This window comes from Dendrobium catenatum, unplaced genomic scaffold (assembly GCF_001605985.2).
Source record: "Dendrobium catenatum unplaced genomic scaffold, ASM160598v2 fragScaff_scaffold_612, whole genome shotgun sequence".
NCBI lineage: Eukaryota > Viridiplantae > Streptophyta > Magnoliopsida > Asparagales > Orchidaceae > Dendrobium > Dendrobium catenatum.
The window spans coordinates 564,849-578,441 of NW_021319074.1; the positions used below are offsets into that span (position 1 = coordinate 564,849).

The 13,593-nt window shown below is 37.9% G+C and overlaps 1 protein-coding gene across 5 annotated transcripts in view; it reads left to right on the forward strand.

Moving 5' to 3' along the window:
• The first annotated feature begins 2,156 nt into the window (after positions 1-2,156).
• LOC110092714 (probable arabinose 5-phosphate isomerase) overlaps positions 2,157-13,593 on the forward strand; it is a 16,768-nt gene continuing 5,331 nt past the window's right edge. For 4 of the 5 annotated variants that reach the window (XR_003700757.1, XR_002302617.2, XM_020817373.2 and 1 more), the window contains exons 1-2: positions 2,157-2,952; positions 4,589-4,812. Coding sequence is in view for 2 of the 5 variants with exons in the window: in XM_020817373.2 (XP_020673032.1) it covers positions 2,317-2,952; positions 4,589-4,812 (860 nt within the window). In the remaining 3 variants the exon portion in view is untranslated. Of the gene's footprint in view, positions 2,953-4,588; positions 4,813-5,119; positions 5,399-13,593 lie in introns of all 5 variants that reach the window. The other variant, XR_002302616.2, reaches the window with a different exon arrangement.

The following is a 13,593-nucleotide window of genomic DNA, read 5'->3' on the forward strand; positions in this document are numbered from 1 at the left end:
TAATATATCTATATGTGTGTGAGATTATTAAATTACATGGGATACTGAAACTTATACTTTCTAATAGGGATGGCAAGTTTACCTCCAAACTGCGGAGGGGTATTTAGCAAGGAATATGTACAAAATTACATGTCATCCTCAGGATGATGGCAGTTTAAGAGGACTATATAGGTAATGGAAGATCTTTTGTGACTTTTTACTCTTAATTTTGGTGGTAGTTTATAAGATTACATTCCTCTAATTGAATTACCTTACAAAAATATTTTTTAGTAAAGCATATGTAGGGCTCTGTATGAAGCTCTATATGATAGGAAATGTAGAACCCATATATCATACATAGAGGTAGGCGAGAGCATTAGATTAGGCCAATCTTGATTGATGATACAATGAAAAATATATGTTTGATCAAAGATAGATTGAAGGTTGTACAAGACAGGAAGAAACAATATATTAATGCAAAGCATCATGCTATGAAATTTTAGGTAAGAGTTTTTATACATGTGAAGATTATACTAATGAAAGGTATTAGCAGATTTTGTACGGAATAGAATTTTATTCCAAAGTATGTCGGACCATTTAAGATTATTGAAAGGATTGGGAAAGATGCTTATAGGTTATAGCTGTAAGATTACATGTTTAAAATTCATAGTATATTCCATGTATACTTCTGAGGAAATGGATATCTAATTATAGAAATAATATATATGTTGAAGACATCGATGTACGTCCTATAGTTAGAAAGCTAAGGAGTAAACATATTCATATAGTTAGAGTTCAATGGAAGAATAGGATTAGAAGAGAAACTACTTGGAAAAAGAGGGTGAGATGTGACAGTTCTACCCTGATTAGTATATGTGATATGAGACTAGAAAGTTAAAATGTTGAAGATAACATTTTCTGAGGGGGAGAGTTATGACACCTCCAATTTCAGCATTTGGTTAAAACTATTTTGACCCAATTGGAAAAAAATACATTTTTTAATATTTGAGTTTTAAACTAATTTGCATTTATTTGGGAGTGTTTTGGTGCATGAAAATAGTGTGTATTCTAGAATGAGTCCCTAGGCTTTGGAGCAAATTTTGACAAAATTTGAGAAAACTTATTATTTGAGTACACAAATGTTGGGTATTCGAGCATCTCAGCACTGATATAGTAACTAACAAGTGTAAATTATGTAGTATTTTACATGTTTTATTTTTAGTGGAAATATATTATTTTAATTATTTTGGTATAGTAAAAACTAAAAAAATAACATAAATTCTAAGGAGCTTACAGCACCACAATGTCTGACAAAATAATGTTACAACGCTACCTTCAGTATCGCCTAGGCGTCACAAATTGGACATAACAATGCCAAATTATTTGTTTTCAAGTGTTATAGTGGCAACACAACATGTTCCATAGCATTACCAGCACTGTGATGTAAAAAAGTCAACTTCGTAGCACCATATTCTCTATTTTTAAATAAATACCATGATGTCATAATTTCTTACACCTTAGCATTATTTTTGCCACTTGGGTGATGCAACGCTCATATGTCAACAACATTGTGGCATTATAATTGTATCTTTCAACGGCCATGTTCTCTCAGTAAAGAGATGTGACTATTCACTAAGTAACCAATACATATTAGCAAGTGTTGCAATAGTGCAAAAGTTTCAGCGCTAAGTTATTAGTTCATTTCCATGACGCCACGGTATCACTCTTTTAAGCACCATAGTGTCATATACCTTTTTGTGTTGTCCTATATATAATTATGATGTTATATTTATGTAAATAAGTTTATTTTCAGTACTCGATTATTTTAGTAGCTCTGTATTCTTTTTTTTATTTAAAATTAATATTGAAAGAAATATGAAATCTTTTAAAATTAGATCTTGAAATTTGGCTGTCACATGATTTTTTTTTTTTTAAGATCAATGAAAAAGTGCTATGCCCCTAAATTTTTCCAAATAATAAATAAATTATACTTGCAGCATACAGACCCTTGAAGGTGAAAGCAAACGAAATGGCAGTCCAAATCTGTCTCATGGCGCCGACCTCGTCACCTATAACTCTCATCTTACCGACAAATTATTGCTTATTGCATTAGGTCACCGAACACATTCGGTCCTCTCTTTCTACAGTAAAGCGCATGACACTATAGATCCTCTCTGTTTGATGACCTGATGCAATAATTTGCCCATCTTACCGGCACATTGCTCCTTTTAATTCTTCCTCCACCATTGCAGCCACGGAGAAGAACGGCGGGAATAGTTTTCTTATATCATGCTCTCGACTCTCTGTGTGTGTGAGCGAGAGAAGAGATAAAGCGAAATGGGTTTCTTGCCGTCTCCCGGCGGCCATTTGGTCGCCTCCACCTTCGACCTGCGAGACCTTGGCGTGCTCTTCGAGAACCAGCAGCGCCACCTCAACCATTTCTTCGACAACCTAGACCTTGGTCAGGCCCAGGCCTTCGCCCAGGCCCTCATCGACGCTCCCGGCGCCGTCTTCTTCTCCGGCATCGGCAAGTCGGGCTTCGTTGCCCACAAGCTCTCACAGACCCTCGCTTCCCTCGGCTTCACCAGATCTTCCTACCTACCTCCCGTCGACGCTCTCCACGGCGACATCGGCGCGCTCTTCCCTTCCGACCTTCTAGTCCTCATCTCTAAGTCTGGATCATCAGATGAGCTTCTCAAATTGGTACCCTGTGCCCGCGCGAAAGGCGCGCGCTTGATCTCCATTACCTCCGTACAAAGCAACCCCCTCGCCGCGCTTTGCGATATGAACGTTCACTTACCACTTGAGAAAGAGGCCTGCCCCTTTGGCCTTGCACCCGTCACCTCCACCGCAATCCAGATGGTGTTTGGTGACACGATTGTGGCCGCGATCATGAGGGTCAGGAAACTCACCAAGGAGCAGTACGCGCGCAATCATCCCGCCGGAAAGATCGGGAAGAGCCTCATCTTCAAGGTATTCCGTGGATTGTTTTTTTTTTTTCCTTCCATTATTTCCTTTTCTTCCTTGATTCTGCCTCTGAATCTATTTTCTTTTTGTTATTATGTGCTTGAAATCATCTTCAATGTAGTTAAGTTTGAATAGACAGATCTTCAGCCTGATATTGTGCCGTTTACACAAACAACAAAAGCAATGAGGATTTTTTTTTTTATCAGAGAACACCCTCTAAAGTTCAACTTAGTGACTAAAGTTTGTCTGTGAATAAGAGTTTAAATTAATTCAGCAAAGTTCCTTTTTTGGTGGGTTGATACAATTATTGATGGAATCGAGCAATGAATGGTTTAGAATGACCATCATCTTGTCTAAACCTCAGTGCATGATTATTATTGGAGGATGAATCATGGTGTTCTTGATTGAACAATTCAAGCTAACAAAGTACTTTCTTATGGTCATATCAGTTACCCTTTTTTTGTTTTCGAACCTTACCCTCCATGCTCCTTAAAATGTGAAGTTGCGCTTGAAGGAGAAAGTTTTAGCATGTGCCCACTTTGCTTCTTGTGGGCGCTTATCAGGTTATGATTTTTAGATTAGATATCAACCTTTCAACCTATCCTCAATTATGTGTTTTTCATTTGACATGTTAGGCTACATTAGTGTGCTCGGGTATCTTGGTTTCAGTCCAATCCCCATACAAACACCCTTTGTTCAACTGGCAAAATCATAATGGTGAGCTTAAGTGCCAAGCTTTCAATCTAAACTCCCTTCAAGAGTGCTATTTTATTCAATGTCCATGGTGCTAGTGATGCAACACAATCATATGGGCGCATGCCTATGATCAAATCACATAATAGAGGACTGTATCAAGATTGAGATGTGGCTAACCACTAATATCTAGTGCGAGCTTAATGATGTAAATCAAAGCCACTCTCCTTCATAAGAGTGTGGTCGACAATCAAAGGAAAAGATAAAGATTGCATGCAAATTAAATCCACTATTTTCAAATCCTAGCTAGTTTTATGTGGTTCTAAATCCTCATCGAGTATTTTGTATTATTTTGATAATTTTTATATTAGATGAGTTTTAATTCTAATATTATCTATTTATATTTAAGAAAATAAATTGTTTGATTATTTTTGGTTTGCATTCTAGGAATCTTAATTTCCTTTGCATGCATTCATATCATGCATGATATTATTTACATTAGGAAATTCTTCTGATTCATTCTCGATTAGTGATATCTTTATGAACAATCGCTCCACTTTGTAAACAATATAATGATATCCAACTCTTAATTACAAAATAGATTTGTTTGGTTTTTTTAGATTATTACTTATTTGAACTTTACATGCCTATATGAAGCTTCATGAATCAAAATTTTCCAAGGATTCGAACTACTAATTTTATTTGTTGCTTGATTTTAGCTCATTCATCTGAACTCAAACTTGGGTTTCTAAGGATTTAATTTGAAAATCCTTTATATATATATATATATATATATTCTTTTTGGATGCTTGACTTAGATTAGCAGACTATAATATTAAATGTATTTACTTTATTTTATGATTAGTGCATTTATTGGGATTCATGTATGATTATCTTAGCAGCTTAGACACAAAAAAGTCCAACTCATGAAGTTTGCTATTCACTGCAGGTAAAGGATTTGATGAAAAAGCGAGAAGACCTTCCACTTTGCAAGGAAGGAGATATGATTATGGATCAACTCACAGAGCTGACTAGTAAAGGCTGTGGATGTCTTTTAGTCATTAATGCTGAAAATCGACTGATTGGGACTTTTACAGATGGTGACTTGCGGCGCACACTCAAGTCGAACGGCGAAGGCATCTTTAAACTCACAGTTGGTGAAATGTGTAACAGGTAGATTCTTATCCTATTGGGTATGAACTTGAATTTGAAGTCATCACTACAGAAATTTTAGCCATTTTCGACAGAAAAATCCGCCGCAAAACAAGTCAAATCTGTCGTAAATTTAGCTTTGCGGTGGAATACGTTCGAACGCTAAAAATCTCGTTGGAAAAGTATTTGCAACAGATCAAATCCGTTGCAAATATTTTGGGACGAATTTGCTGACGAAAGGTTTCTGTCGGAAAATTTAGACAAAATAACAATAATAAAAATTTATCATTTAGTTAATTTATCTTTTCAACTCGGCCAATTAACCAAGGAAACCAGTCCAGTCCGTGGAACCCGCCCACCACGTACCTTCACAACCTTCCTAGCTAGGTGTCTTGATCAACAATGAGCACGCGACTCATCCCACAACCATGCACACTCTAAGACCCGCCCGCATTCTCTCAGCAACGAGCCCAACAACCCGTTAGAAGCCTGCGTTCACCGGTTGAGATATTGCTTTGCCTGTGAACAACAAAAAGCATCGATGCCTAGGCAATGTGGTACTAAGCTGAAGAGAAAGGGGGAAAGAGGCGGACCAGCTTAAAGAGAGGTTGGCTTGTAATATTTTTTTAACTAAGTTAATTACTTAGTTAATTTAACTTAGTTAATTACATTATTTAAATTTAATATAATTAACTAATTTAAATTTAATATAATTAATTTAACTGTGAGATTGCAATATAATTAGTTAATTTGAAATTATTAATTAATTAGTTAATTCAACTTATTTAATTAGTTAATTTAAACTTAACATAAAGAAATAATTTAAATTTAATTTTAATTTAACTATGGGCTTGCAATATAATTAGTTAATATTATCAGTTTATTTAAAGTAGTTTTTTAGTTAATTTTAATTAGTTATTTAGTTAAGTTTTTATTAGTTATTTTAAATTAATTAATTAAATTTACATTAGTTATTAAATTAGTTAGTTAGTTAATTGAATTAATTTAAATTTATTTATTAAATTTTTGCGATGGAAATTCTGCCTTAAATCCGCCGCAAATCTGTCGTAAAAATTCTTCAAAAGTTTTCATCACAAATTCATCACCATTTTCGACAAAAAAAATTCGGTCGGAAAGTCAACTGCAAATCTGCTACAAACTGCTAAATTTTCCATAGTGCATCTAGCTTTTGAAGAAGTTGCTCTAAGGCTAGACTCTTTGGCTTTTTTCTCATCTTATGTTTCTTGTTTATCCAATCAAAAGAATGTGTTTGTGATGTAGACATTTATAATATTTTCTCATCTTATTTAACCTTTAAATGGATGGAAAATTATAACTATGACTGACAACCAAACATAAAATTATAAAAATTGCGACCCTTGCAAGTTGATTAGGATCAAATTCCATGAAATCATAGTAGAAGTTTCCAATTCTTTGTGGGTTCTCCACAAAGAATTGCTCAATCGTTGGAAAATTTATACTTGTATGGCATTGTTGCCTTAATTGACAAAAGGGGTGCGGGGGTAAGGGTTGATTTGTCATGCTTGTATTATTGGATAATCTTCGTATGCAAAATAGTTTTTTAGCAATTCATGCTATAGAAACATTATTTCATTTAATTTGGGTTGAAGACATCCAAGTAATTCATAAAAAACCTAATTAAAATTACAAAGGTTCAACTAATACTTAATTAAGTGATTAATCATAACTTAATATTAACACCATGTCACCATCTTAGTTATCTTAATTAAATATTAACTACTCATTTTATTTTTTAAAATAAATAACTTTTATTGACTTATGATTGATTATTTCAAATTTATCATAGTTAAATTAAGGTTTTTAAGCTAGGGTTTTTGTAAGCTTAACATAAGTTAAGCTTAAGCATGCTTTGATGCAAATTCTTGTTTAAGCCAGGGTTGGTATAGAGAAATTATTTTGGGCTTTTGGCACTTAAGCCTTGTTAGGCACCAACCAATAGGCCTTTTTTTTTTTACCAACCAAATAGCCCTTAAAGTTTCATGAAAGCCTAATATGTTTTTTTTTTTTTTTTTTTAAGGGTTTTTGCAACTAGAGATAAGTTGTGAGTAGTTGTTAGGTGTTTTTAACTTGAGAATAGAAGCATAAACAAAAAGAGCTTGTATCAATGCTTTTGTTTTTGAGATTTTCTCTTGGAAGAGAAAGAGATGAGGGATATTTAAATTCATCATTATTTTGTGAAAATAGCGAAAATTATGCAAGGGCCGCTGCATTGACATCCAAGTGCAATGTTAAATAAGCAAGAGTTCCCACATCATGGACATATGTGAGCAAAGATGCTAGTTCATGAAAATAGAATCAAAATAGGAACTTTGAATATATGTTCTCTTTCAAGCATATTAATAGAATTAATAGTATTATGATTCATATGAAGATGAATATTCTATGTATTCATGAAATTAAATTGATTAAAGAAAATGTTAAGGAGATTGATAGTTTAGGATTTAAATGAGAGTATTAATGTAAGAATCATATTGGAAATGATGTATGTATGATATTGATAAGAATTTCAAGGATAATATTATGAAAATTAATAAAATTAGAGACAGAATTACAGCTTTGAAGATTGTTGTTGATGCTAAGATTATTTATATTATAAGTGTATGCTCTTCGAGTAAGTTTAAATATGTTCAAAATTATAATTTAAGAATAACTTACAAGGATATTTCTTAAATAAAATTTTTATTGAAGGAGATTTAATTGTGACAACTTAATAGAGTGGTAAAAGATTTTTAAAAATGGATTCGGAGCGACCAATGAAGGTTGTTGGACTATATTAAATTCTATTTTAGCTTATAATTTTGTAATTACTAATACCTAATTTAAGAAAATAGCAAAACATGTCATCACTTATAAGAATGGATATAGTGAAACTCATATTGATTATTTTCTTATAAGAAAAATAGATCATTTAGATTGCAAAAATTGTAGTCATTCAGAGTGAAAGTTTATGTATCCAGTATTGCTTATTAGTTTTAAACATTCATATGAAGTAGTGGAATATAAAAAATAAAATAAAATATTATCCTAAGATTAGATGGGAGCATTTAAATAATATTAATAAAAATGTTTTTGAAAATAAAATTAAAGATCTCTAGATTTTTTTTGTTCATGAGGATCTTAGTATTATTTTGAAAAAAGTAACCAGTGATATTCAAAATGTTGAAAAATATGTGCTTAGAATATCAAAAGAAAAATCTCCTAATAGTACAAATATTTAGTGGTGGAATTAAAATATGCAAGAAAACATATAAAAAAAAAATTGTAATAAAAATTGATTTGATGTAAAAGCTCGAAAAATGAGAAAATATATAAATGAGTATGTAAAGAGTCTGAGAAAGTAATATATGATGCAAATAATTTAGTTTCTAGTGATTTATATAATGGATTATATACTAAGGAGGGCAAAAGATGTATGTATAAGTTAGCCAAACAAAAATATAGGAGAAGAAATGATCTTGTTAAAGTGAAGTGCATTAAGGTTGAATATCAAAATGTGCTTTATTAGAAGAGGATATTCAATATAGGTGGATGTGATATTTTGATAAGTTTTTCAATAAAGATTGTGTGAATATGATTGATTTTAGTAATCTTAGCACCTTAAATAAAAATAGAAATTTTTATTTTTATCATCATATTAATAAAATCGAAGTTATAGAAGCTTTAAAGAAAATAAAGTGTGGAAAAGTACTTGGACCTGATTATATTTTAATTGAGGTGTGAAAATGTGATAGGAAAAACTTGTATTCACAAGTTTCCTAACCCAAACCAGTAAAAATATAGCAGCCAACTGCTGTCCACAGCAGTGAAATAGCAGGAAAACAGCTAGAAATAGAGAAATCAGAGAGAAAAACACAAGTAGAGGCTTGTATTTCACTAGAACTCAAAGCAAAATAACCAAAATACAATTGTTCTTCGATTCGAGAGAATAACGTACTCTCCATAATCTCCGGCGATGCTAAGAGCCCAAAACAAAACCTAGATCTCAAATTACAAATTCAAATTCAAGACGAGGACTCAATTCCCCCCCCCCCCCAATCCCCTAAATAAACACAAAGGACAATAATAAACTTCCTAAAATAGCCCCCAACATTCAAAATTTTCCCTCCTAAAATCACCCTAGCCAATGTGGCCCCTCCTCTAAATCCCGCTCCCCCTCTGTTTTTTCCGCCTGGAGTAACAGTGGACCGGTCTAGCCGGTCCCTCCTGGGCCGGCGTAACATTACTCCCCTCCCAAAAACTCACTTTGTCCTCAAGGTGAAAAAAGGAAAATTGCTCCTTCAATGTTTCAAATGGCTCCCATGTAGCATCGAAATCGGGCAGACCCCTCCACTTAATCAACACTTCTTTGTTGCCATCTTTATCTGATCTTACTCCTGCAAGCTCCAGCGGCTCTAATATCACTTCTAATTCCTCAGTCAGTGTCACTGGTAACTTCGTACTAACTGCATGCTCTCCAATCGCTCTCCTCAACTGGGATACATGAAAAACTGGATGTATGGTGGCTGATGGGAGCAATTTCAATCGATATGCCACTGCGCCGATCTTGTTCAACACTTCGTAGGGGCCGAAGTACATCGGTGCCAACTTCTCATTTCTTCTTCTCGATACTGTCCTCTGCCTGTAGGGTCGTAGTTTTAGGAATACCTTCTCTCCCACTTCAAATTGCATGTCCCTCCTGTGTCTGCTTCTTCATAATCTGTTGGGATCTCATCAAGTGTTTCTTCAAATCTTCCAGTACCTTGTCTCTTTCTTCCAAATATTGCTCCACTGACGACACAGGTGTACTACCTCTCTCACAATGCACTAGGTGTGGAGGGTCCCTTCCATACAGCACTTTGAATGGGGTCATCTGGGAGGCCGAATGGTACGAGGTATTATGCCAGTATTCAGCCCAAGGCAGCCACTTTGCCCACATCCGCGGGGTCTCTAACGCAAAACACCTCAAATAGGTCTCCACACTTCGGTTCACCACCTTCGTCTGCCCGTCTGTCTGTGGATGATAAGCGGTGCTTCTCTTGAGGATCGTTCCCTGCAATCGGAACAACTCCTTCCAAAACTAACTAAGGAATACATTGTCTCGATCCGTCATTATCGATTCAGGAACCCCATGCAGTCTAACAACCTCCCTGATAAATGTTGCTGCCGCTGACACTACGGTGTAGGGATGTCGTAAGAGGATGAAGTGTGCATACTTACTAAGTCTGTCCACCACGACCATGATGACAGTGTATCCTTCTGACCGTGGTAATCCGTCGATGAAGTCCATGGACACTTCCTCCCAGACTTTGTTTGGAAGTGTCAATGGTTGTAACAGCCCTCCTGGCGCCATGGCCATGTATTTGTTCCTCTGGCACACGCTCCTCCACATCTTTCCGCATCCCTTTTCAATAGAGTTCTGCTGCTAGCCTCTTGTATGTCTTCTGAACTCCTGAATGGCCTCCAATTGCGCTACTGTGGAACTCCTGCAACAAGTTGGGGATGTGAATGGAGGTTCGTGGCAGGACAAACCTCCCCTGATACAATAGTCTCTACCCCTCAAGGCAGTATCCCGGATGGCTACTCTTATCATTCCTTAGATCCTCCCTGATCTTTCCCAATTCATCATCTAACATGCTTTCTTCCTTGATGGCTCCCCAGTCGACCATCAAGGGTACAGACAGAGCTAACTCCTGGAGTTCCCCCACACATCTGGATAGAGTGTCAGCTGCTTTTGTTCTCCAAACCAGGCTTATATTGGATCTCAAAGTCATAGCCTAGTAGTTGGATAACCACCTCTGATGCTTTTCAGTCACCATCCTTTGCTCTAGCAAATACTTCAAGCTCCTCTAATCAGTCCGCACGATAAAGTGCCTTCCCAAGAGATACGACCGCCACTTTTGAATAGCCAAGACAATGGCCATCAGCTCTCTTTCATACACTGACTTCAATCTAGCCCTGGCAGAAAGCACTTGACTGAAGTATGCAACTGGCCTGTGATTTTGCATCAACACTGCACCTATCCTATATCCTAATGCATCCGTCTCTACTACAAAGACCTGACCAAAGTCTGGAAGAGCTAGAATAGGAACCATCGTCATGGCTTCTTTTAACCTCTCGAACGCCTGAGTGGCTGCCTCTCCCCAGCAAAAATTGTCTTTCTTTAGCTGCTCAGTCAGTGGCCTTGCAATGGTACCGTACCCCTTCACAAACTTCCTGTAGTATCCCGTCAATCCTAGGAAACTCCTCAACTCCCTGAGGTTCCTTGGCAGTGGCCATTTCTGCATTGCCTCAATTTTAGTTTGATCCGCTGCCACTCCCTCTTGGGAAACCACATGTCCCAAGTACTCCACACTCGCCTGAAACTGCACTTCTTCAAATTGGCTTTCAATTGATGATCTTGAAGCACTTCCAATACCACCCTCAAATGTTCCAAGTGCTCTTCCACAGTCCTGCTGTACACCAGGATGTCATCGAAAAAGACCAGGACAAACTTCCTGAGGTGCTGCTTAAATACTCGATTCATCAATGATTGAAAGGTTGCAGGAGCGTTAGTCAATCCAAAGGGCATTACCAGAAATTCATAATGCCCTTCATGTGTCCTGAACGCTGTTTTTGGAACATCTGCCTCCCTCATTCTGATCTGGTGGTATCCGGATTTCAAATCCAGCTTAGAAAACATCACTGCACCATGTAGCTCATCTAGCAGCTCATCAATCACCGAAATTGGGAACTTGTCTGGTACAGTGCCTTTATTCAGAGTCCTGTAATCCACACAAAATCTCCAACTCACATCCTTCTTCTTGAGCAGGAGGACTGGACTAGAAAAAATGGCTGTTGTTGGGTCTGATAATCTCCGCCTCCAGCATTTCCCGGATCAGCTTTTCAATCTCATCTTTCTGAATCTATGGGTAGCGGTAAGGACGGACACTGATCGGAGTCTCACCTTCTTTCAAAGTAATGGCATGCTCCAACTCTCTCTAAGGAGGTAAACCCTGGGGCGGTTGAAAGACCTCACTGAACTGGTGTATGAGCGGTTGTACTGTAGAGGGAACATTTCCTTCCTCCTCAAATCTGACCCCTTCCAGGCGGTGCAACTCTACTAAGTAGCCTCTCCCCTCTTCCTGAATGGTTCTGATGAAGGATTTGAGAGAAACCCCCGCCTTGGTCAGTCCAGAATTATCCTGAATCGTCCTCTTTCTGCCCCCAACCACCAACTCCATCCTCAGTGTATCTCAATTGATTTTGGCCTCTCCCAATGTCTGCAGTCATTTCATCCCAAGGATGACATCCGTACTCCCCAATTCTAAGGGAAGGAAGTCTTCCTTTATATGGATCCCTTGAATCTTCAGTACTACTCCTCGACAGACTCATCGACCCATCTCTACCTTTCCGGTGTCCATCATTACCCCGTAACCTCCGGCATCCACTAGCTCCATCCCCAATACATCAACAATTTGCGTGGAAATGAAATTGTGTGTTGCTCCATTGTTTATCAACTCCACAACCTCACGGTCAGAGATCTCTCCTTTCACCTTCATAGTGTGACTTGAAGTGAGTCTCACTACTGAGTTCAGAGAGACTTCTACTACGTCCAGATGTAACTTCTCCTCCTCCTCCACCTCGGGGTCATTCTCACCTCCCTCTTCGTCTTCCTCATCTTCACAAACGAGGAGAACCTGAAGAGATCGGTCCTTGCACGTATGCCCCGGCATGTACTTCTCATCACACCTGAAGCACACCCCTATTGCCCTTTTTTCCTGCAGCTCCTCAGTCAGCTTTTTGAATTGTCCACCGTTACCCCCTCCTCTAGCTTTATCCCTTGGTGCCTCCTTCAGACTCCCTGAAGATCCCCCCTTTGAAGGCAAGATGGTAGTAGTCATCCTATACGACCCCCCCGAATAGTTTCCTCGGGCTCCTCTTTCAGATTTCTTCTGATCCTCCACCAACTGTGCTAACTCCATAGCCTTCCCTAGGTTCCTCGGCTCCAATACTCTTACTGTTGTTCGGATCTCTGGTTTCAGCCCTTTCATGAAGTTCTCTTCAAGGGCTGACTCTGAAATGTGATCCAATCTGCTAGTCAAGTACTCGAACTTGTCCCGGTAGTCTGCCACGGTCCCCTCTTGAGTCAAAGCAAAGAATTGATCATAGAAGTCTCCTCCATCATCGGCTCGGAAACGCTCCAATAAACAATCCTTAAACTCTCTCTAGCCGCGAATGGGCTCCCTCCTGTCACGCCACTGATACCATGCTAAGGCTTTTCCCTCCAAGCACATTCCCGCCACTGTCAATTTCTCCTTCTCTGTCAGTCCATTGACAGCAAAATATCGTTCCACCTTATAGATCCACCCATGTCTTCGCCCTCGAAGACGGACATCTTCAGCTTCCTCACCCTTGAATCTCCTCCATAACCTCCCATTCCTCTCAGAGGAGGCGCTCCCCTCCCCAATTATCCCGATCGTCCCTCCGACGAATATACTCAAACCCCTCTTCATACTCACCTCTCCTCCCTTCAACATCATCACCTCGACGCTGAATACCTTCAAATTCAGCACCTCGACGATGACGTTTGTGGGCTCCAAAAAATTCTAATTTTTTAGGATGTGATGATCCCGGGGGAATTTTCAGAAGGCAGATTGGGTTTGTAGATAAGACACTACCCAGAGATTTCGCCCTCATTTGGTGAGGACTTTTTGATCTGAGTTCTGGTTTCCTATAGGCGCAAGCCCCTATAGTTAATTACCCCTCCCAATAATAGGAGAGAACTTTCGATTAAGGCTAGTC